Raw genomic sequence first — 25,639 nt, forward strand, 5'->3', positions numbered from 1 at the left:
TTTTATTTATTTATTCATGAGAGACACACAGAAAAGAGGCAGAGACATAGGCAGAGGGAGAAGCAGGCTCCCTGTGGGGAACCTGATGCAGGACTCGATCCCAGGACCCTGGGATCATGACCTGAGCCAAAGGCAGATGTTTAACCACTGAGCCACCCAGGTGCCCCAGAACTTTTTATCTTTGATAGAATTCCTGTGAAGAACTATAAAATACTCCTAAAAAACGGGTCTTAAATTCACTTGAAAGAATATAAAAATAAACTCACCACTGCCCCTCTCAGGAATTGGTAGGGAGGAGTAGGGTGCTGTCCTACAGTCTTATGGTTCATCCTCGAGGTCAAAGTGTTAACCATGCCTGGTTCAGTTTTACCCACACCAAAGAGAATATTTTAGAAAATGCAAATGTCATGAGCTTTGTCATGCTTTAAAGAATCACATGCAAAGGGCCACCTGCAGCCTTCATCACTGAGCACAGGTCTGTGTAGCTTAATGGGAAACTGTTATCCCTGGGAGCCCATGTCAGTGAAAGATATTGTCCACTGACACCCAACTTACTCTTGAAACAGATTAAAAAAGAGAGCCATTCCAACTTTTTAAGTTTTTGGTAAATAAAGAGGCAGGAAGGGGATCCCTGGGTGGCGCAGCGGTTTGGCGCCTGCCTTTGGCCCAGGGTGCGATCCTGGAGACCCAGGATCGAATCCCACGTCGGGCTCCCGGTGCATGGAGCCTGCTTCTCCCTCTGACTATGTCTCTGCCTCTCTCTCTCTCTATCTCTGTGTGACTATCATAAATAAATAAAAATTTAAAGAGGCAGGAAGAGCTATTTATGGGGCGTTTATGATCCCATTCCTTTCCTCAATGCAAGCAAATATTTCGAAAATTTTATTTACTTATTTATTTGAGAAAGAGAGTGAGCAAGCAGGGGGAAGGGCAGAGGGAGAAGCAGACTTTCTGCTGAACAGGAAGCCTGACAAAGGGCTCGATCCCAGGACCCTGAGATCATGACCTGACCTGAAGGCAGATGCTTAACTAACTGAGTCACCCAAGCACTGTGAAGCAAATTTTTTTAAGCAAATATTTTGAATATCATTTAATAAACCACATAACTGAACATCTACAAAGTCTCATAAGAAAGAGCCCACTTTTAAAGTTGTTCATTTCTCTCTCTCTCTCAAACCTAAAATACCAAAAAAGAGAAGGGAACATTTCTCAAGACTATTTCTGTTATGGGTTCATTTTATTGTGCTCATTGGTTAAACACTTGGGATCCCCTGGGTTTGTCTTTGCTTGGCTCGCTGCCCTTCTCACTCAGCTCTCCATGGGCAATCTGAGCCTTCCCTGGATTCCAGCCTCCACTTCCACTGATGACTTATCCTAATGAATTTTTCCTAGAGTTTCTCCCTCTTAAGTGAGGTGCTTGTTGGATAGATACCTTCATCCAGATGTTACCAAAGGCATCTGAAGCTGAATAAATCCAGAACAGAAGTTACTTCCCCTCTCCCTTCCCAGCCTGTGGCTTCTCTGTAATCCTCTATCTTGGCCACTGACCATAACACCCATCCAGTTACCCATCCTAGGCTGTAACCTGGACAAATCCACAACTCTTCATAGTTCCTCACATCCACAGGTAGTCAGTTGCTGAATTCTACTGATTTACTTCCTAAAGACTCTTCAAATCTCTGACTTCCTCTCCATTCCCTCCTGCCCCTGCCATCATTTCATTCCTTGGTTACAGCAGCAGCCTCCTAGCTCATGTTCTGCATCCAGAAATGTCCCAAGGGAGAGTCCTACCAGTGCATTCACATGGTCACAGATAAAATCTGCAGAAGTAATATAATAATTTAACCACAACAGGCTAACACCCTTGTCTCCTTCTGCTCCAGCTTCTCTGTATCACATAGCCCTCTTATGTCAGGAGACTTTGGAGCAGCTATAGGCATTCTTGGAATTCAACCAAAGGAGAGCTGGGGTGATTTATTTAATTTGGGTGTAGAATATATCTACATATTTCATTGTTATTTCTATGGATAGGTAAATTATTGGTAACAGATTATGCCTAATATCCAACATACTGACTCACTTGTATATCACTTGATGGTGCTCTGAGGCACCCAGTCTCAGAAGTATGGGGGTTCTTGAGGAGACACAAGGTTTCAAATGTATGTGGCCAGAATCTGTCTGTAGAAATTTCTTCTGAATACTGCAGCTCATGTATGAAGGAACTGGAGAGGGACTGCCCCAATTTTTATAACAATTCTAACCATTTTATAGCATTATCAGTAACAAACTGGGAAATTTTCTGTTTTCTAAACTTTTAATACATACTAAAAAACAAAGTTCAATCAGCCACACCAAAGAGAAAGATTTCTGTTCTCTTTAGAGAAAAAGATTACAAATATAACAGAGACAAAAAACAGCATTGAGCCAAAAGAATGCAAAAAAAGAGGGACAGCGGATATATTTCAGTTAATAAAGCCAAAATATGCTTTAAGCTTTGTGATGTTCATGATTACTTTAATCTTTAAAAATTTTAAATTTGCAATTTTTTTTTTTACCTCATTTAAATACACACCTGGGGGTGCCTGGCTGGCCCACCAGGGGAACATGTGACTCTTTTTTTTTTTTATAAATTTTTATTTATTTATGATAGTCACAGAGAGAGAGAGAGAGGCAGAGACACAGGCAGAGGGAGAAGCAGGCTCCATGCACCGGGAGCCTGATGTGGGATCCGATCCCGGGTCTCCAGGATCGCGCCCTGGGCCAAAGGCAGGCGCCAAACCGCTGCGCCACCCAGGGATCCCAACATGTGACTCTTGATCTTGGGGTTGTGAGACTAAGCCTCACACTGGGTGTAGAGATTACTAAAAACAATAAATACATATTCATTTTTGTTGCCTTATCCAACACCCTTTCTGAAATACATATCTGAATACATCACTTTCCTCACGTGGCTTAACAGGGCATATGGAATAGTATTAATGTTCTTGGTGAATGTTCTCTTAAGGTGAGACTATAACAGTGATTATTTTCATTGGAAAGAGATCAGGGAGCAAAACAGGCCCTGGGGACAGTTAAAGGTCTCTGGTAATCTAAGAGATGAATAAAACTAAATCCCTACCTCAGTCCCAACAGCAAAAACAGCAATTCTATGTACATCAATATTTCAGTGTAAAATATGAAATCACAACATTTTAGGCACTCCACAGGAATTTATTGACACTACTAGACTAGGGAAGCAGCCATGAAGGAGAAAAGTGATACATTTGACTACGTAGATTCAGGATTGTTTTTTACAGAAAAAAACAATGAAGAAACTCCTAAAACTGTTAAAAATGCCACAATAATAGAACTCTTGCAAATTACAGAGAAGACAAATAGGCAAACAGAAATTGTGAAAGACTCGGCATAAGTAGTTCATAGAAAAAGGAACATGAATGGACAATTTATACATGATAAAGTGTACAACTCTAGTACTCATCACTAAAGAAATGCAGTGCTTTCTTTTAAAATGATTCTTTATACCTATCAAATGGCAAGGTCAAAAAGTCTGATAATTCACAGTATCAGTAAAAGTGTGGGGAAAAGACTCAACCAATACAATTTCACTGAAGGGCCATTTGGTAACATCTATCAGAATGTCAGAGGTAAGCAACATTGACCAACTAGTTCCATTTCAAGAAAGTTTTCTACACCTATCCTTGAACTGCTCCAATCCTGTCTCACCTAAATGGTTGCAAAAGCCTTTTAATTGGTTTTCCTGTTCTATCCTTGTCTCCCAGAGTCTAGTCTCAACAGCAGGCTGAGTAATCCTTAACAGCTCTGTTCAACTCTACAGTGGATCTCCATTTCACTCAGTCAAAGCCAAAGTCTTCAATGGCCCATAAGGCCCTATGGGATCAGTTCCCCATTATCTCTCTGGCCTCATCTCCTACCACTTTCCCCTTTGCTTAGTAGGCTCCAGCCACACTTGCATCCTTATTATTTCTTTAAAATGCCATGCACATGCCCACCTTTCCACTGGTGACCTTCTGTTTGAATGCTCTTGCCCTGGATGTCCCATATGGCTGTCCTACCACCTTAAACTCTTCATTCCAGCTTCACCTTCTCAAGGAGGCCTTATATGTACCAAGCAGCTAAAACCATACCTGGCATATAGAAAGAACTTGCTAAATATTTATGGAATTACCCACGAATAAATAATGTGGTTCAAGTCAAATAGTTGGAAACAATTATAACAACACCTTGTAGAGATTTTTAAAGAAAGAATTGAAGTGCATGAACTCTAAACCTAAGAGAACTAAACTACATGACATTAATAACTTATGAATAAAAAAATAACATATGAATCAAGAGGGATGTAACTAGGGTTAATGTGAGATAAAGTTTTGTGTGGTTGTATTGATTAATTTTTAAATTATTATAAGTTAAAAAGGAATGTTAAAGTTTTTTGAGAGCTGGGCATAAAGGTGAGCATACTGTATGAACCCGTTTATATAAGCCAAAAAAACAAGCAAAACTAACTTATGGTGACAGAGGTCAGAATAGTGGTTACCTCTGGGGATAGAAGGTTCATGACTACAAAGGAACATGAGCATGGCTTCTGGGATGCTATATGTTGGTTGCAGGGGTGTTTTTACTTTGTATGAATTTACTGAGTAGGGTACTTCTGAGTTGTGCTTTTGGGGGGTACATATTTTATACTTTAGTAGGCAACTCCTAAAAGAACAGAAATAAAATGAATAACCTGTAAACTGGGAGGAGGATGCAGAGGGGACAGGGAGAGAAAAATAAGAAAAAAAAAAAAGACTCAGAATGTAATCAAGGGAAGACAAAATGGAAAAGGTGGACAAATAGATTATTATAAAATAAGATAGCTCAAATTAATTGATGTGTATATCAAGAATCATTATGAATGAGAATGAATGAATGCACCAGTTAGAAAATAAAAATGCTCAAACTAGATTTTTCAAAGATTGTTATATCTTGTTAACAAGGGATATGTTAAAATAAAAGATATTGAAAGATGGAAATTAAGGTATCGTAAAACATACACCAGGTAAATATTAACCAAAATAATGCAAGATAAGCTTTATTAGTATCAGACAAAAAAGACTTTAAGATAAAAAAACATTATTAGAGATACAGGGTTACCACATAATGACACTAAATCAATGACACTGAAGAATTTAATCCTCAGTTTGCATACCTAATAACAGGTCTCCAAACTGACACAACTAGGGGTGCCTGGGTGGCTCAGTCAGTTAGGTGTCTGCCTTTGGCTCAGGTTATATCTCCAGGTCCTGGGATCAAGCCCCGTGCTGGGCTCCCTACTCGGCGGACAGTCCCTCTGCTACCCCACCTGCTTATGTTCTCTCATTCTCTTTCTCTCAAATAAATAAAATCTTTTAAAAAAAACAACAGACACAACTATAGAGAAATATATAAACATGATTCTTTCGATAAATGACAGAATAAACTGACAAAAAGCCAGGAAGGTTATCAAAGATATCAACAGTACAAGTATCAACAGAATGAATAAGCTCAATCTAAGTATCACGTACATAGATTACAGCCAACAATTATAAAACACACAGCCTTTTCAAGAACGCACAGAACATTCATTCATTTTGATATATGCCAGGCTCGAGGACTGGGTTTGACACCTTTCAAGGGACTGGTATCATACAAAGCACATTCTCTACCCAGAAGGCAAATATGTTAGAGACCAGCAAACTAAAAAAATACTTAGGTTTAATAATCACTACTTTGTGCTACTTCAGAACATCTCTAGGCCAAAGAGATATCCAAATAGGTATTACTAGAAGCAAACTATAATAAATATATCAACGCTTAGGAGATGGAGTTATAGAGGTACTTAAATGCATAACCTTAACTAGTTACATTACGGAAGAAGAAAGGCTGGGTTACAAAGCTAAGTTTCAGATAAAGGAAGGAAACACCAAAGATAGGAACAGAGACCTTTGAAGCAGAACAAACATACAAGAGAGAACTTGGGAGTCATCACTAGAAATTAGATGAAACACATAGTAAATTTAAATGAAATGGACAACTGAGATGAAATGGACAAAATCTATGAGTAGTTATGTAGTGATCATATTTTTCAGTATTCTTAAAATATTTCATAATTTAACACTTGGGCTTAAATTGAGACTAAGGCATACTTAAAACAAAAAAATATCCATACCATTTATAGGCAGAAAAATCTTTGTTTTCTAACTTCAAAACTCAGGTGACTGAGCAGAAAAATTGTGGGTTGTTTTTTTTTCTTCACCCACAGCAGAGACAGGAAACCCCACCTGGTGCTGTAGATGCCTCAAAAGGTCACATTAGTAGGACTGAGCATTCTGCTTCCAGGCCAAAAGGAAACAGCAATTACTCGCCCCAAATAAAAAAATGAAATATTGCTGACAGCTCACCTTTGCACCATGGTTCTCAAAAGCCCATGGATTTTCTCTCCTACATACTTTAGCTATGTATGTGGACATGCATTTTCTTACCTTTATTAGAAATAATTGTAATGGCTACCACTTGCTGCACAATACATGTGCCAGTCTATACTGGATGCCTTATGGATATATTCTTCTTGATCCTTAAAATGCAATGAGGTGCTATGGTTCCAGTTTTACAATGAATAGACTAGTGGCTTTATCAGTGACGGCCAAGATTCAAGGCCAGGCCATCTGATGCCTCCCTTCAGTATGTCCTTTTAAACACCAAGGAGTCACTGACAGAGCACAACAGGTCCAAAGCAGGCTCTGTCCAAGACCAGCCCACTGCAGCCCATACCAAGCACCCACCTTCCGAATAACTTCTCGCAGAGCAAAATACTTCTCAGTGAGGTCCCCTGCCTCGCTCAGTGGGGCATCATAGTCGTAACTGGTGGGCTGTGCTTGGTAGGGCATGTTGGCCCCTAGAAGACAAAAACATGCCACGAGTGACTCCCGAAGGTCTTCCCCTGGGACAAGTTCTTTGGGATTTTCGGGCTTAGGGTTGTGGAGGGAGAAAATAAAAGACACATTAAGAAGCAATTGTCAGATGACACCAGAGGTGGCCCCGAGGAGTCAAGGTTTAGAGAGATGAGTTTCTTCCTGCAGGTGGCCCTCGCCAAGCACCTGACAGTCCATAAGGCACTGTCTCCACCCATTCGCTCAGCAAGAGCTCTTAGCTGGGACCCCAGCAGATATCACCACCACTGAACCAGCAGGGAAGCTGAAGCTCCCATGAAATCAGCTGTGTCTCACAACCAGTAGTGGCAGGGCTTCTGGTATGACCCATACCTCTGCCCAATAACCCCAAAGTCTGTGATCATTTTCATGTCCTCGGACCAAGGATCAGCAGAACACAACTGAGGAGTTATGGGAACACACAAAGCAGGAGATGGCTGCAGACACAGACTAAGGTCTCTGTAAGGTCTGCAGAATCAAGGGTGCTGTGGTGTCCTCTCGCATCCCTTCAGGAGCAAGTCATGCCCTCACCCCCCAGCTGCTGGGAGGGTTAACTGCTGATCCCTCTGCTTACAGAGCCTCTGCAGGGTGGCCTTGCCAAGGTTATGCCCTCCAGGGATAGCCCATATCCAATAACTGGCCAAGGGGTGCTCAAAAACCCAGTCCCTGGCTGTCCCAGCTACAGAGCTCTCTCTAGAACCAGCTGGGCCACCTTCAGAGCTGCCTCATTCCTCAACTTCTTCCTCTGCCTAGGGCTGTCTCCAACACTCTTTAAAGGTGCTGCTCCTGGGACTGGCCCCCATAAGCTTCCTGCTGGGTAATCTCAGTCTGTTTCCCAGGGAATGAAATCCACAACAGAGACTGATAAATAATGCCAGAAAAGACTTGAAAAGTAGATGACTTGACAATTATTGTTCAAGGGGCACAGTCTAGAGCAGAGGCCCCTTCCCCTGTCACAGATGACATTCACAGGTAGGAGACTGGGTGCAACAGCGGGCAGTGATCCTATGCTACTACTTAGAAAAGTCATCCATGCAACATGGAGAGTTTGTGCAGATTCCTAAGCCCCACGCCACCCAAGATTCTGAGCTGGCAGCTCTGTGGTGGGACCCGAGACTCTGCATTTCTAACGGGCTCCCAGGTAATGCTGGTGCTGCCCTCTGTGGACCAGCAAGGCTCTGCGCCAGCCATTTCTCTTGTACTCTAGAGAGCGTTTTACAATGCAAGGGGATGAGAATAAAGTTGCTTTAGGATTCTCTTATATCCAATCTAACTCTTAAGTATAATGAGGCACAAAATCTGATAGTTCACCTGTGATGTAGTAACAAGTTCCTTCGACTGATGGCCCAGGCCACCAATGGTAGAGCCACCTTGGGTGATCCCACTGGTGGTAGAGCTGATAGAGGAGTAAGGCTGCAGATCAGTTCATCCACCCTTCTCTGTTTCATTAGTTCTCTGCACAAATCCTACATTTCTGAAAGACCCGTACCACTCAAGCAGTTGAACTGACCCATTCCTATCACCTTTACCTTCTTGTTTACTAACAGGATGCAGCATCCTGCTAGCAGGTCCACCTGCCAGTGGGGGCACATACATTAAAGCACATCCTTTGCTGTGAAATGCAAAGAAAAATAAAACCACATCCCTTGTAGCAAAGAGCTCACCTCTTTTGTGGCCCTTTGTCTAGCTCTAATGTGGCAGTCATCTTGCCTCCCTCACCCCCCTTCCCATTTATATGCATGGTGCCACACTGGCTGCCTGCACTCTGGGGGTAGGTGCAGCCTCACTTCCCTGAGCTGAGCGCAATCAGCGGTTACCAAGTTGAACTGAACAATGGAACTCCCAGAAACAAAATCATAGGCCGAGGGAAGCCGGGCAGGGAAGCTGGCTGGTGGGTTAAAGGATGGACTGAGAAATAAAGAAGCCTTTGCTCCACTTCTACCAGCAGAATCTTTCCCTGGGCATCCTCAGACCAGCACGGGGGAGTATCATAGAGAAACAGGATGCTAACTGAGGCATCTAACACGTAGAGTGTGAGGTGGGAAGGCCAAAGACATGGTGAGGCTTACCATTCCTCAACTCTGCACATCGTGGTAGGAGAAGTCTAGGGTGGCCTGGATCCCTCCAGGAGGCCTCAAAGACTGGGATGCACACAGGCAGAGTGTGGTGTGCAAGACTGCATGAGCAGATACATCTACCATGGGCAGGCTGGGCAGGGAGCTCCCTGTCAGCGTTTTTTTGTTTTGTTTTGTTTTTTGTCTCATTGCTCTCCTCTTGGATCTGGCCCAAGGAGCAGCTGCTAAGAAGCACAGACTGGCCCTCCCCCATCTCCCCAAAGAGACCAAGCACTAGGGCAGGTCAGAGAGGCCCACAGGCACAGGAAGGGCCGGGGCAGGGGGCTTCAGGATGCAAGAGGTGATCCAAGGGCAGTGACCAGCCTTTCCAAGGCCCACGTTCCAGGCCAGCCCTGTCCCCTGCCAACTGAAAGGGAAATGTGGACTTTTTTGTTCTCTGCTTTTCTTATCTGTAAAATAGATCCATAATCTCTGGCACAGATGAGACTGCTATGAGGACGAAATGGGAAAACAGGCAGAAACGAGACTTTTACTGTTTATGGCACGGTCAGGAGCAAGGCAACGGACTAAGGACAACTGCCATTTTGAGTGCTTGTTTTTACATATCTAAATTTTTAAAAAGAAGAATGTTTTGTTTTAAGTAAAATTATGCAAGATAAAAAATTATATCATGAACTGTAAAGTTTCCCCCCGAAATGAGTCTTTATTCCTGGATCAGATGCTTGGCACAATTTCATGAATGGAAGGTAGGTAGAATCCTTATCTACAGAATGAAAAGAGCATCACAAAGTCTTAACTGTTTTTAATGAGAAGATGGACACACAGACATGATCTAAAACTTCAGAGAGCAGCCCTGACATACTATGATCTTTCAAGAAGCGACATTTGAGTTTTGCAATATCTCATTTCTTGGCTCTAATAATAGTGATAATATCAGTAATGCTTGTACCAAAGTCTTCTCCTCACCCATCCCATTCTGCACAAAAGAGAGCAGTTCATTAGAAGCTGGTAGTTTCCAATGACAGATCCTAGGAGACTCAGGCCCAAATTAAGTTCCCAAAACTCAGCATTGAGAACTGTCCTCAACGACTCAGAGAGAAAAATGTGGAGAGGGTGAGCAATGAGCCTGAGGAAAAAAACTAATATAGCACGATTGTCTGCAAAAATCAAGGGTCAGGAAGAGAATTTTGTCATAATTTTTCTTATTAAAAAAATAAAAAGAGAAAGGCCATATAGGAATTGAAAATGGTACAGTCATTTTGGGAAATACCACAGCAGTTCCTCAAATGCTAAACATAGGATTAGTTATACCATATGATCCAGCAATTTTGTTCTTAGGTATATACCCAAAAGAACTCAAATGAAGATTCAAATGATACTTATATGTTAGTGTTCATAGCAACATTATTTATAAGGGCCAAAAAGTGGAAGCAACTCAAATGTCCAGCAATTGACAAATGGATAAGAAAAATGTTATATATCCACACAATAGAATATTATTCATCAGTTAAAAAAAAAAAAAAAGTACTGACACATCCTATAGCGTGGATGGACCCAGAAAAGATTACACTAAATGACAGAAGCCAATCACAAAAGATCACATATAGTATGATTCTGTTTATAGGAAATGTCCAGAATAGGCAAATCCATAAAGACAGAGAATACAAACTAGTGGTTGCTAAGGGCTGGGAGGAGGGAAAGTGGGCAGTTTGTCTGGTAAGGGGTTTCTTTCTTTTTTTAAAAAAAATTTTATTTATTTATTCATGAGACACACACACACACACACAGGCAGAGACACAGGCGGAGGGAGAAACAGACTCCATGCAGGAAGCCTGACATGAGACTCTATCCCTGGCTGAAGGCAGTGCTAAACCGTTGAGCCACCCCAGCTGCCCCTGGTAAGGTCTTTCTTTTTGGGGTAGTGAAAATGCTCTGGAATTGGATGTTGGTAATGGTTGCACAACTTTGTGACCACTAAACCGTACACTTTAAAATTATGATTTTTGTAGTATGTGAATTATATCTCAACAAAACAAAATGTTAAAAAAAAAAGATCACAGCAGAATACATGAACAAGTAAGCTATCGCCAGAGACTATGGGACCTGCCCAGCTACCTGGTTTAAAACAATAAGGTTTCTGGGGTGCCTGGCTGGCTCAGTCAGAAGAGCGTGTGACTCTTGATCTTAGGGTTGTGAATTTAAGCCCCCCACTGGAGGTAGAGAGTACTAAAAAAAATTAAGCAAACCTTAAAAAAAATTTTTAAAAATTATGTTTCTAAGTGTACAAGTTATGTTCCTTAAAAAATCTTTTTTATGATATAAAAAATTATATGGGCAGTTTTTATAATACTAGGAAATTTAGGAGTAAACAAAAATAGAAAATAAAAATTGTCTATAGGTACTCTGTACCCCCAAGTCAAGCACCAGAAACATGCTAGCATATGCTTTCACATGTTAAATTGTTCTTACCATTCCAATAGGCAAAATTGGTCCCACCTATGAACATGTACCTACAAGGAAACAAGAGAACATATTTCACTGTGAGCCCACAGCTGTGGAGGGTACCCTCTGTTCTAGCAATTAGCACTCACAAGTTCACATTTGCCCCATGGGCAAGTATATCATGGAGGGAGGAAGCCACCACTTCAGTCCTCACTGTTGAGTGTGGCTGGCCCCAATGATCCAACCAGCCGGTATAGAATTCAGAATTCACCTAAAAAAGAGGAAAGGACATGGAGCTCAGGATGGATTTATGACCTTCCGAAGCTGCCACTTCCCTGTAACCATCACCTTACCAACTCTACTGAAGGAAGGATAGGTGGAGAGCGGAGTATCTGTACATTTACTGCCTAACCCAAAGCTGGAGGACCAATGAGAGATTCTAGTAACAGCACTGCCCAGAATCACTTTTTAGGCACCAACAATACAGGTATTCCTGAAAAGCTGTACCTGCCACAAAATTTTGTTAGCCAAATCCTACTTTAAATAAGGCAGGGAAGTTTGTTGGGCAAAAGAATTGGGTGGCAAAATATTTTAATGAAATGATCAGGTCTAAGTTCACCCTTTGTGTCAATCCAGATTTTCAGATCTCAGATTGGCTTAAAGTGAGGTGGACTGTCCAAGTACTCAGCAAAGCAGGCCTCAAGTACTTCATGTTTCTCTTGAGCATTATGTTGCCACAACCTTCATCGAGAGAAGGAAGAAGAAATCTGGACATGTTCTGGGGCCTTCTTGTCTCAGGGTCTCAAAAATAGCTCCATCCAGAGTCTGTGAATGCAGGTTCTGCACTGCCATCCAAGAAGAAAAGGCATGGACCTCAGCCCTCAAACTGTGCCAAGAAACAACAGGAGCAAGTATAGAGAAGGGAAGAACAGAGAGCAAAGGGCTGAATGACTATACAGATCTTCCTGGACTTTGTCATCATCTCCTCCTTCGGGCTGCCTGTCCAGCATGCCAGAGAGCCTGTGCTCACCTGGCTGCCTGTCAGAAATGCAGAACCTCAGGCCCCACCTTGGGCCTCGTAGGTCATAGTCTGCATTTTACCAAGATTCCCGTGGGATTCATAAGTGCAATAAAGATGGATAAGCTCTGTCACAAGGAGCTCTCAAGAAACACAGTGCTGAGCTCAGATCCTGGCACTGCTACTCACCAGCTGTGCCACCCTGGGTCAGTGACACATTCTCTGAGCCTTGGCGAAAATGGAGTCAATGATACTACCTGTGAGAGTTACCATCAAGACCAAAGGGGATGAAGCATGCAAGAGCACAGCCTGATTCATGGCAGGACTGTCACATTTGTCCCCATCTGTTCCACTCCAGCACAGGGCCGCAGTTTCCAGTAAGAGCATGGCTGTGTACAGAGGGCAATGCGCCCGCAATCCCATCAGCTGCTGACCCCACGGCTAGAAAAAGTAAGGACCTACCCCCTTAGTGCAAACAACCACACCTCAACCCACACTTCACCCCCAATTCTCACCAATGGTCCTTTGGGCTCACTCTTTCTCTGGATTTGGAAAGCAGCAGTGATGTTGGCACCTGGAAATTATGAGAGTGAGAAGAAAGGTCAGTCATGGGAATGATAAGAAGTAGAAGGAGTTCATAGATCTTCAGCCTGAAGCCCCACCTTCCTCCACATGCCCGTGGGGACACCTCTGAGCCAGCTGTCGGCTGCACCCTGGCCAGCCATCTGACGATGCATGGGGGCCATGGAGCACTGCTTCCTCCCTGAGCCATCTTCCTGGCCTCTCCTGACTGCACTGCCTCTCAGATCATGTCATAGGCTTGGCTCCACCAAGTTTCCCCACGGCCTGGACATGTGTTTTGTGTTCTCTTTTCACATGGACATTGGAGCTAGATGTTCCCTATAGGACGGGTTTGCTTTGAAGACACTTCTTTGCAGCCTGGGCCGCACCACATGCACAATACTGCCCAGTAATTAACAAAGCAAAGGGAAGGACATGGTCTAATGGTGTTGACACCTCAATAACAGCATATACTCTGATTTTGAATTTGTACATCATGAGCCATTCCAGGCTATGTGCCCTTTTTAAATAGTCATCAGGACGCCTGTGTGTGGGCTTGCTCCTGGTATCTTCTTTCTCCCCCTTCCCTTTCTAAAGGGGATGAACCTCTCCTCTCCTTCAGTGACAGAGCAACCATGGGTAGCGTTTCTCTGACCAGGGCAGGAGAGACCCTGGCCCCAAGCTTCACGATCCACTTCCCACAACAGGTACCCAGAGTGGAAATGATAGCAGCCAAGACCCCAAATAACCCCTTGCTCTCTGTAAGCCCAGATTTCAAGAGAGAACATGCTCATCAGGAGTGGAATCTCATTTATTTCATGGCTGTAAATGTCTCACTATTAAGCATCAGGTGGCATTCAGATCTCTCACCTCTGTTCTCATGGGCTTCCTCCCGTGACCTGACCCTGGGCACTGCCTCCCTCCCACATACATGAATGAAGCTGCCATGAGCCCCACCTGCCTCGAGTACATGGGCCTTCTAGAGCTCTATCCTTCAAGCCAGTGCTGTAGCCACTGTGCAATCACCCCACACTCACATAGTGCTGACAACAAACTCAGAATAACCTTCACAATGTTTCTCCCAACCAAAAAATACTGTGCTTCTTCATCACTGTGATGGGAAGCGTGCCAAAGCAGGAGGAAACCAGCATGCCACTTCCTTTGCTGCTCTTTGTAGACAAGTTATTTCATCACCTAATGCTCTCAGCAATGCACTATGTTTCTAGAAACACTCCATTCACTTAAATCCAGTTCTCTTCTTTTTTGCCAATGTAGAGGAATCTCTTTAAAAATGCAACTTCATGGGGTACCTGGGTAGCTCAGTTGGCTAAGCGTCTGCCTTTGGCTCAGGTCATGATTCCAGGGCCTGGGATCGAGTCCCACATTGGGCTCCCTGCTCTGCGGGGAGCCTGCTTCTCCCTCTCCCGCTCCCTCTCCTGCTCCCCTTGCTTGTGCTCGCTCGCTCTCTGGCAAATAAATGAATAAAATCCTTAAAAAACATAAATAAAAATGCAACTTCAGTTCTAGGTACATCCTCCTCAAGAAAAAGCCACTATTGGGTGTGCAATGTGGGTGGAGTGTCTCATACCTCAGCCAGGAAGGCATTGGGGTCTTTATGCTACTTGAAGAGTTAACATTTATTTTGAAATAATTTCAAACTTATAGAAGAGTTGTGAGAATAGGACAAAGAACTCATGCTCCTAAAAACCAAGATTCCCAAATTGTTAATATTATGCTATATTTGCTTTATCAGGTTCTCTCTCTGAATACACTTATTTTTTTCTGAACCATTTATGAGTAAGTTGCAGACATGATGACCCCTAAATATTCCAGTGCACATTCCCTATGTTTAAACAAACACAATTATATATTAAAAAAAAAAAACAGGAAATTAACATGGATACAATCCTATTACATAATCTACAGAATTGATTTAAAAAATTCTATTGTCCCAATAATGTCCTTCATAGCATGGAAAGGTAGAAAGCAAGCAAAAAAGTCCAATCTAGGATCCTTTACAGGAGCACATGCTGCCTGTAGGCATCATGTCCTTTATGAAAGCTGCTCTCAAAACATTTGTTACAGCTGGGAGCTTCCTGGCCATGCTGTCCACCCCCAGAACTTGTATGTGTGGAGCCTCTGCAGCATACACAGCACTAACCAGTCAGGGAAGACAACTTATGTGGCACCTACCAAACCACCTGCAGGCCGTCACGGTTCACAGTGTTGAGTTCCACAGAAAGAGAACGGAAGTGTAGGGAAGTTCCCTGCACTCCAGGACGGACAGGTCCACACTACCCGGCCAGCAGGTGACCTGAGGTGACAGCCCTGAAAGGCAACTGCTTCAGGCAGAGCTCCTGGCACCAGCCCTAGGAGACAGGGCTCCAGGCGAGCTCACCAGCGCTAAGAATGGAGCTCTTGCCTTAAAGGGTAGATCAGCTTAAATAAAATCACCTGTGCAGTGGAAGAGCACTTTATTCATGATTCCACTTTGTTACTTGGTAAAGTTTGAGAAATCTTGTTCAATTTACCCCCTTAAAACCCAGCTGCCCAGAGCGATTGACGGAGTTACCTGCCCATGTCTGCATGGCCTGAGTGGGGTTTTCTGTGATCACAAACACCAACCTGGTCCAAAGTCCACTGTGGCATAGAGGCCCTGCAGAGCCCCGCACTGCAGAAACTTTTCATTTGCCCCATCAGTGGTGAACAGAAGTACATCATTGCCCAGGTGGTGGTGGAAGAGCTTCTGCAGGAAACGCAGGTAGTCATAATCGCAGGTAAAGTAGCTGCCATATTCATTTTCAACCTGCAAATTAAAAAAGAGACAGGGAGATCAGGAGGGCCCAATATACTCATTCTCATGCAAGCTTTTGTTTGCAGACAATACCTGAGCATCTGTGGGACAAGGCCCAAAGATTGCCAAAAATATTTCCTACACTTGATCCTCAAGGCTCATTTTTCAAAGAGCAACTCAGCATAAAAATTTACTTTCTACTACTTCCCGCTCCACCAAAGTAGGAAAATCAAAACCCACCATGTCACCTTTGGGTTGCAATCTGTACTGAATCATAGATACTTTAAATGTCATGTAAATAAGAACTTCCCATGGTAAGATATTAGAAAATGGGGGGAAATGCAAAGAAAATAGGAAAATCGTGTGTTAATTCTATTACCCAGAAATAAGTGCTGTAAGCATTCTGGCTTAGTCTTTTTTTTTTTTTTTTAAGATTTTACTTATTTATTTGAGAGAGAGAGAGAGAGAGAGAATGAGAGAGAGCATGAGAAGGAGAAGCAGACTCCCCCTCCCCTGCCCGGGGAAGGAGCCAGATCCCAGGGCCCAATCCCAGGACCCTGAGATCATGACCTGAGCCAAAGGCAGACACTTAACCCACTGACCCACCCAGGTGCCCTCTGGCTTAGTCTTCCAGATTTACACACATACATACATTCTAAAGTCATTGTTCTCTGTTCTCAAAACTGGTATCATATTACTTGCACCAGGTATAGCATTAGTTTTGCACCTTGACACATTATGCAAAATGTCCACGGGAACAACGAGGGCAAATGCTGGATAAAGATTTACCATCATTTACTGATCTACTGTCAAACAGGGCGTTTCTCCTTTTGTACTTGATCACCAGTGTTCAGTCTGTGTTCAATAGCATCAGTGGTTTTCAACCAGGGGTTATTTTTCCCCCCAGGGAACATATGACAATGTCTGCGGATATTTTTGGTTGTCACAACCCCGGGCGGGGAGGGTGGGGAGGGTGTGCTGCTGGCACCCTAGTGGGTAGAGGGGCCAAGGGATGCTTCTAAACATCCTATTTGTCAGCCTCCACAACAAAGAATTATGGCAAAAGTCCTGAGGGTGGGAGACTGCTCTGAGGCATGCATTCTTGATGGGGGAGGACAGCAGGCCCAAGGAAGTGAAAATTGATTCTCTCTATTTTTTAAAGATTTTATTTATTTCTTCATTTGAGACACAAAGAGAGGCAGACACAGGCAGAGGGAGAAGCAGGCTCCATGCAGGGAGCCCAATGCGGGACTCAGTCCCAGGACCCCGGGATCACAACCCGAGCCAAAGGCAGACGCTCAACCGCTGAGACACCCAGGTGCCACAAAATGGATTCTTACAGGAGAAAAGAATAGCTTACTCTTTTTTATCTGTAAAGCAGAGACATACAGTAGGTGGGAGGTATCAAAATTTCGTGGGAAGACAGAAGAAAATGTCTAAAGAGGCTCTTTAGGGGTAACAATGAAATAGAGGTTAAGGAACATTCCTCTAATGCAACAAAACAAGGGACCTTCAACTCTACCTAATACATCAAGGAATCTCAGAGGTATAACATTGAGAGAAGGAAGCACTGCATTGAGAAATACAGCCAATGTTTCCCCCCATAGAAAATTCACAATAGTCACAACCAAACTATAAAGTCTGGGTACATTTACAGGTAGTAAAAATATAAACAAAATCAAGAAACTAACGGCCACAAAGGTCAGGACAGTGGGAAGAAGTCATGAAGGACACCTGGGAAACTTCCTGGGTTCTGGTCACATGCTATTTCCTATCTCACTTGGATGGTGGTCACGTGGGTGTTGTTATCCTAATGCATCATTATACTACACCTTTGTGTTATACTTCACAATCTTACAAAAATGAAAAAAAAAAAAAAAAAGCCCGGCCATAAAACTTCAACCTGCACATAATGCAAAATAAATTTTTCTGATCCTGGGGATCCAAAGTCATTAAACATAAGCACAAGAAATCATGAGCCACCCGCCCCCACGATCCCCACCCCCACCAAAAGAGGCACCTGGCCTGATGGTGACTGGGGGAGATGAGTGAGGAAGCTTCCCTGGAGGGGCTGCTCAAGGTAGCTCTAGAAGGAAAGGAAATGATTCAGGGAAGAGGACAGGCAGAGAGGACTCCTGCAACAGGTGGCCTGTTTCTCCTAAATGGCCAGTAGCTTTGTGTGGCCTGTGGACAGTCGGGGAACAGGCATGGGGCAGTGAAAGATGGAGATGAGCTAACTGCCACCATCATTCTCTGCATAGTACTGCTGCCCAAATAGTTTAATGAATGATGGTTTTCCCGGAGAGAGGGGATCCCTTTGATAATACTTTCATGTTACAGGTTCAAGAAGCAAAACAGACGGTAGCGAGTATGCCCAGCACCAAGAGCTTCACTGGGCATGAAACCACCTTGAAAAAGGAGCAGACTTTCTTACACTCACACAGAGCACAAAACTTCCCTGGAGCAACTGCTCCTGACACTTTGATTGGTCCCACAGGGGTCGCTGTGGGAATGATTGGAAGCAATGCTAAGAAAAGCTTTGCAAATACCGGCAAGATACTTTCCTCCTCATTTTCTTTTTTTCCCTTCTTTTCATAAGATCTACTTAAATGGCCATGTGTTCCTTTGTCATTTGGCCATCCAGAAGTTCAGAGCTAGTTCCAGGGCCAGTTCTAGCAAGTAGGTGGGCCTGGAGCCTCTGATCCTTGTGTTCCTTTCTGCCTACCACCACATCCCAACCCAAAGCTCATTTAGGGTCACTGATTTTTTTTGAGTTAACTACCCATTATCAGGATTATTATTACTACCCATTATCATGATTGTACCTTAAAATATACAGGCTTGCAATAAATGCATAAACACAATTGGGCTAGGTTTTTAGAAAAAAAGGTCCACATTTGCACGGCAGCTCAGAGCTGTGGTCACGGGCACAGGCTTCGGAAGCCCAACTGTCCACATGCAAGTGCCAGCTCTGCATTTCTCAACCATGGGGCTCCACCTATGAAACAGCTCCATCTGTGGGAGGCCCATGAGCTGCCCTCATTGGGCTGTTATGAGGATTAACTGAGTCAACCTGTGAATCCCTGGCACCCAGTAAGTGCCCCAAAAGCTAGCAACTCAGAGCACACTCACATTCTATGTTCAAGTCAGTTAGAGAGAAACAGAGGTGGTGCATAGACAGGGAAGGTGAGAGGAACAACACACAGATGAGAGCTTGGAGGACTCACAGACAAAGGCATAGTGAGATTCAGAGGAATGCTTGATTTTTCTAGAGTAAGGGGGGTCAGTCAACCTTTTCAGTAAAGGACCACAGAGTAAATATTTTAAGCTTTGTGGCCACATGTCTCTCTGCACTGCTGAACTCTGCTACTGATGTGCAAAAGCAGCCACAGATCACACATGAACGGCTGGACATGGCTAGGTGCCAACATCCCTTTATTTACAAAAACAGGCCGTTGGGGCACCTGGGTGGCTCAGTGGTTGAGCATCTACCTTCAGCTCACGGTGTGATCCTGGCATCCCCACAGGGAGCCTGCTTCTCCCTCTACGTCTCTGCCTCTCTCTGTGTGTCTCTCATGAACAAACAAATAAAATATTTAAAACAAAAAACAAAAAAACAGGCCGTCATGGGTCCTTGTTATAGAGTCACCATGCCATCCTGTAAGCTCCTTAATGAAGCAACAAGGCACTGTGGACTTTTAAAGTTGGTGATCTCACACAACATCAGGTAGAAGCAGGGCTGTTACCTCATGACAAATACCCTATAAATTGGATGAAGCAAAGTTGTGGGTGAAAGGTCCCCTCTTCTAATTATTGTCACCTTGGATATTAATAGGCATTTGTGGCTTTCCTTATTTTAGGTGTGGTCTTGGTAAAAATGGAGATAAATATCCACATAGGCAAAACAGCTTAGGTGGTGCTGGTTTAGCTAATCCTTCCAGAAGAGAAGACTTGCATATATGGCTGAATCACGGTCCAGGCTGGGCTCTCTGCACCTCTAAGATAGCAATCTCATTGGTACCCTGCCTGTGGACACATGGGCAGAGTCTCTTCAAACTCTCCAGGCACCCAGACAGAGCACCAACACTGTGAACAGAGTAAAGCCATCACTTAAATGAAGTGATGACAGAGACAGAAAGCTCTGCATACCAAAATATTGTCTACCAACACCAACTCTCTAACCTATCGGATTCTATTCCATCCCAGAACTGCTTGGTAAGCGTGTGAGGCATACCCATGTGTGGCGTGACCTTGTGGCTGCCAGACACACATATGGGGAGCAGAAGAGAAGGGAGACATCTGTGGTCAGAGGTGAAAGCAAACAGACTGCCCTAAGTACCTCACAAACGGAGGCACCAACAGAGGTTCTGAGAGTCACATGGATGCCAAGTACGCCAACTGGGAAGGCTTCCAGACAGAGTGCCTAAGTGGACTGCAACTTAAATGCCAAGAGGCCACCATGAATTTGGTGTACAGTACAAAGAATTTTTAATGATATGAAAAAATGCTTATGACATAAGACTAAAGTAAGAGAAATCAGATAAGGGATGCCTGGGTGGCTCAGTGGTTGAGCACCTTTGGGTCAGGGTGTGATCCCGGGGTTCTGGGATCAAATCCTGTATTGGGCTCCATGCAGGGAGGCTGCTTCTCTCTGCCTATGTCTCTGCCTCTGTCTATTGTGAATAAATAAATAAAATCTTTAAAAAAAAAGAAAAATCAGACAAGAAACTAGTCACGCAGTTTAAACTGACTCTATAAAAATAAATTTTTAAGGGGATTCCCGGGTGGCTCAGCAGTTTCGCGCCTGCCTTTGGCCCAGGGCACGATCCTGGAGTCCCAGGATCAGGTCCCGTGTCGGACTCCTGGCATGGAGCCTGCTTCTCCCTCTGCCTGTGTCTGCCTCTCTCTCTCTTTCTCTGCCTGTGTCTGCCTCTCTCTATATATATATCTATCTATCATAAACAAATAAAAATAAATCTTAAAAAAAAAAGAAATTTTTTAAAGTCATGGAAAAGAATTCAAAGAAATCTCTCCAAAATATAAAGAGCTTTGCTTCTGGCTCCTGACATTTAAGTGACAATTATGGTTTTTCTGTTTTCTTATATTTTTTTGTACTTCCCATACTTACTTGTTTATTTAGGAATCAAGGGGCAAATGGGCAAGCAGCTGGAGGTCTGAGAGGTGGAGGAGGAGAGGGAGGAGGAGGCTGAGTCCCCTGGGAGGACCCACAGTCAAGTTTAGGTCAGCCTAGGCTGTCAAGGATGCATACAAGAAACGCCCCCATTGCAGCCAACTTTGTACTCCTCTGTGGAGTTCATATCTGATTATACCTTTTGTGGCATTTCAAAAACCAAAAGGTAAGAAAAGTTGTGACCAAAATTAAAAGGGAGTTGGAAAGAAGCAGAGACTAAAAAATGAGAAAGACTAAAGAAAAGCTGAGGTTAAGAGAAAGGAAGAAGACCCAGTCATGCAAAGACACAGTCAAGTGGCAGCCTTGAAATCTTCGTACAGAAAAATGGGCTCCTCTGAGCTTAGCCAGTACAGATTCAAGACAGGTGGAGGAGCATTCAGCGCTACCTGGACATCCCTCAGGAGCAGCAACCTGGCCTCTCTTCCCCGTGCAGTGTCGGAATGGTCACTCTGGCCAGGACTGCCTTCTCCTTGCTTCATTCAACCTACAACTGCAGAGCAAGAAAGTGCCCATGCTCCCTTTCCACAGTGACCATGCTTATGACTGTCCATAACAGTGTTCATAAGAAGGAAATCTTGCCCACGCTTCTGTAGGGACTGCCACACTGCCACCCTTTGTTGTTTCAGGATGCAGCCAGTTTTACATGTATTCCTTGGCAAATGACTAGTGAGCATCATTTAATGTTTTACCTATGTAATTCGGCAAACACCACAAATTGTTGCATGTCAAGTGTCCCAATTTTTCATGTGGAAAATACTTGGCACATGATATACCCCACAATATACCAGTCTTTGCAGAGCAAAGAACAGATGGAAGAAGGAGAGTGGGGGCAGGAAGCAGGAGAGGAACCATCGTGGCCCCAATTCACCACATCCTCTTTCCTTCCTAGCATGAACTTACAGCCTAACCAGTGCAGACACCAAAGCATTTCAATCTGTTCTGCATCCCTGCAGCCAGAGACAACATGGTACTAGAGAAAGAAGACACAGGCCACAGGATCAGTGGACCTACAGTGCCATCCTGATTCTGCCATCTGCAGCTGGGTGTCCTTGGCCAAGTCACTCAACCTCTTTGAAGTTCTTCTTTTAAAAGAGACGGTGGTTGGAATAATTGAATAGCACCAATAGGGCAGTCAGCACATTCTGGTATACAGCAGGCATTCAAATGATAATGCCTCCCCAAAATGCAACTTAAATAAAATCACCAGCTGTGGCATTGCCTCGTAAAGAAACAGACTTATAAAGCTCATATCTGCATCACTCTTGGATATACTGAGGATGGATGAAAGCCTTCCCCTACCACCTGCTCATGTCTGAGGTTACCTGCATGGTTATAATCGGCCCTCCGTTCTGATAGAGGAGAGGCTTCATCTTGGGCAGGAGGACTCCCAACCATTTGTCCACAGCTGCAAGGTAATCTGCAAAACAAGACAGGTTTAACTCCATTCCACATCCTTCTGTACAAACAGACACAAGGCTGCCCTGGAGCTGGCAGCTGAGACCAGGATATGCTGGATTCAGCAACTACCTGAAATGCGGTAGCTGCATGCACTACAATCTGATAGAATTGTCCTGCAAAGAGCCATCTCCTCAATGAGCTCTCAGCGGACAAAGCAGTATGCACGCTATCTGTTCCCGCTACTATACACCAAGCCTGGAGCGCAGAAGGCATCCAGCCCATGTTTGTTGAATGAAGAAAAGAGTGCCTGAATGGTGTGTCTTTCTGTCATAGAAGGATGGGTTGTTTTTCCTTTTTATTTTATTTTATTAATTAATTAATTTATATTTAAATTCAATTTAGCTAACATATAGTGTATTATTAGTTTCAGAGGTAGAATTCAGTGAGTCATCAGTTGCATATAATACCTGGTGCTCATTATATCACATGCCCTCCTTAATGCCCATCACTAGTTACCCCATCCCATCATGCACTTCCACTTCAGCAATCCAGTTTGTTTCCTAGAATTAAGTTTTGTGGTTTGTCTCCCTCTCTGTTTTCATCTTATTTTTCCTTTCCTCCCCCTATGTTCATGTGTTTTGTTTCTTAAATTCCACATATGAGTTAAATCATGGGGTATTTGTCTTTCTCTGACTGACTTATTTCGCTTAGCCTAACACCCTCTGGTTCCATCCACATCATTGCAAATGGCAAGATTTCATCCTTTTTGATGAAAAGGATCAGTGTGTGTGTGTGTGTGTGTGTGTGTGTGTGTGTGTATACCACCTCTTCTTTATCCATTCATCTGTTGATGGACATCGGGGCTCTTTCCATAGTTTGGTATTGCAAACATAGCTGCTATAAACACTGGGGTGCATGTGCCCCTTTGGATCACTGTTTCTCTAAAGAAGACATGCAAATGGCTAATGGACACATGAAAAGATGTTCAACATCACTCGGCATCAGGAAAATATATGCCTAAACCACAATGAGATACCACTTCATACCAGTCAGAGTGGCTAAAATTAACCACTCAGGAAACAACAGATGATGGTGAGGATGTGGAGAAAGGGGAACCCTCCTACACTGTTGATGGGAATGCAAGCTGATGCCACCACTCAAGAACAGCATGAGGTTCCTCAAAAAGTTAAAAATAGAACTACCCTACGACCTAGCAATTGCACTACTAGGTATTTTTCCTTTTTATTTTTTTCTTTTTAAAATTAAGTTCTAATATATTATATATTTACATTGACAAATTATATATCTACATTGAAGTACATATTTTGTAAAGTTGCCATAAGAATGAAATGAGATAACACATGTGGAAACTTAATAATGTATTAAGAGTGGAAAACAGGAGGGTCATATCCTAAGAAGGAAGTATATGTAGAGCATAGTACACTAGCCATTTGCACAATAAATTTAATCAATGTTAGCTGCTCCTATGACCATGTCCAACACTAGCATCACCAAGAGAAACTGAAGTCTTCTGAAGACAGAAATGCAGCTAAATGAGATCTCTGATCAATCAGGGTTTATAGCCAAAATAACTTCCAGTTGTTTAAAAGGACAAGAAAAAGACATAATTTACAGATAACTCTGTAAAAGCAGACAAATGAATTGCCATTTTGATTAGCTAGATGCTATCACCAGCCATGTAATTTATTGAGAAAGTAGGAAGAGAAAGCATTAAAGTCAGTTGGTAAACCACAAACAGGGCCCAATGCCAGTTCAAAGGTACTGGTTTATCAGCAAGATCTGGTCAAATAGTTCAAGGGAGCCTTATTTCCTACATATTGAGTGTTTGCAGTGGACAGTGATTAATACTCACAGTTCCAGTAAGCTTTCAGAGGTGTTTGTACAGAAGCACCCCAGCATTCAAAATACCTGATGCTTCTGAATAAAATGTCAAAAGACATTATAAATTCTCTCAAGACATCTGTAACAACTTACCTGGATCAGAAGAACGGAGAATAATAGATTCTTTTAATAATAGCCAAGCAGGTAATCCTCCCTACAATGGGGGTGGTGGGCGAAAAGAAGAAGACAGGAGTCATTATAAGGTCTCAGGGTGGGGGTGGGGGAAAGGACTTACTCTCAGCAGTGAGGAAAAAGGAGGAAAGCTTCATGGAGGAGGGGTATTCGAACTGGGCTTTCTGGTTTATAACTTTCAAGGAGATAAGAAATTATAACACACTGAAAGTCAGATGACTTCACATGAATGCAATGTTTGAAGAATCAGAGCCTTTACAAAGATCATTCCAATTAACTTCACAACTACCCCATGAGGCAGACAGCCCATACCATGAACTGCTTTTTACAACGGGGAAAGTGAGCTATGTGAGTGAGCACAGAGAGAAGGACACAGGCCTTCTGACCCTCACCGGTTCCTCTCTGCTGAGGCACGTCCTAGGGTAAAGGTCACCTGTGCAGGCTACAGTCACAGGCTCAGTGTTATCTGGAATTAGAGACTTATTTAAACTGCTCTAGCTTACTGTCCCCCAGATCCCTGCCCATCAGCCCACCCCTGTCAGGGGCACCAGCCAGGTAGAGCCTGGCCCAGCCATACTCACCATGTCCCACTCTGCACAGATATAGGGTCCCGGCCTCAGGATGACCAGCAGTCCCAGCTCATGGGCCAGCTTAATAAAATATTCCACATCCTGCTCCCCAGAAAACTGGTACTGTCCCGGCTGGGGTTCGTGAAAGTTCCAGGGCACGTACCTGCCAAGACACACACAGTCCCTTCTTAGAAATAAGTAAAAAATCCAGATGTCCTGTGTGAATTTCTGAACTGGCAGAAGTGTCAACCCTCACACGGCTCCCTCTGGCAGGCCTCTGGGAAGCAGGCCTTGTCTCGAGTTTTCTCAGTGGTTATGAAAGTGAACCAAACTTGGTGGGGGACACTTTCAAGTTTACGACCCACCAAGAATGCCTATTCCTATTTAATGACTTAAAAAACCCACAGAATCACACAAACATGAATTACTACTACGTAAAGGTTATGTGTGCCTGTGGAAGGTCCAGGAAAATGAAAATATCTATGCTAAGGCAATAAGAGGGATACTTATTTTTTGGAAAATGTTTTTTTAAGAATAATTTTAAAAACTCCTAACCCCTGTGTCTTCCTGCAAAAGATTTTGTCAGGAGGTA

At 43.4% G+C, this 25,639-nt stretch overlaps 1 protein-coding gene across 1 annotated transcript in view; it reads right to left on the reverse strand.

Annotated features, from left to right (window-relative positions):
• Nucleotides 1-25,639, reverse strand: part of GLB1 (galactosidase beta 1) — an 81,932-nt gene that overhangs the window by 33,132 nt on the left and 23,161 nt on the right. Inside the window, exons 3-10 of the mRNA XM_072793495.1 lie at nucleotides 25,060-25,210; nucleotides 24,440-24,500; nucleotides 22,369-22,463; nucleotides 15,687-15,867; nucleotides 13,016-13,074; nucleotides 11,632-11,753; nucleotides 11,510-11,550; nucleotides 6,819-6,931 (exon numbers count right to left, since the gene is read on the reverse strand). Of these exons, the coding sequence (XP_072649596.1) occupies nucleotides 6,819-6,931; nucleotides 11,510-11,550; nucleotides 11,632-11,753; nucleotides 13,016-13,074; nucleotides 15,687-15,867; nucleotides 22,369-22,463; nucleotides 24,440-24,500; nucleotides 25,060-25,210 (823 nt within the window). The remainder of the gene's footprint in view (nucleotides 1-6,818; nucleotides 6,932-11,509; nucleotides 11,551-11,631; nucleotides 11,754-13,015; nucleotides 13,075-15,686; nucleotides 15,868-22,368; nucleotides 22,464-24,439; nucleotides 24,501-25,059; nucleotides 25,211-25,639) is intronic.

Source organism: Canis lupus, chromosome 22 (assembly GCF_048164855.1).
Source record: "Canis lupus baileyi chromosome 22, mCanLup2.hap1, whole genome shotgun sequence".
In the NCBI taxonomy this organism is placed as follows: Eukaryota; Metazoa; Chordata; class Mammalia; order Carnivora; family Canidae; genus Canis; species Canis lupus.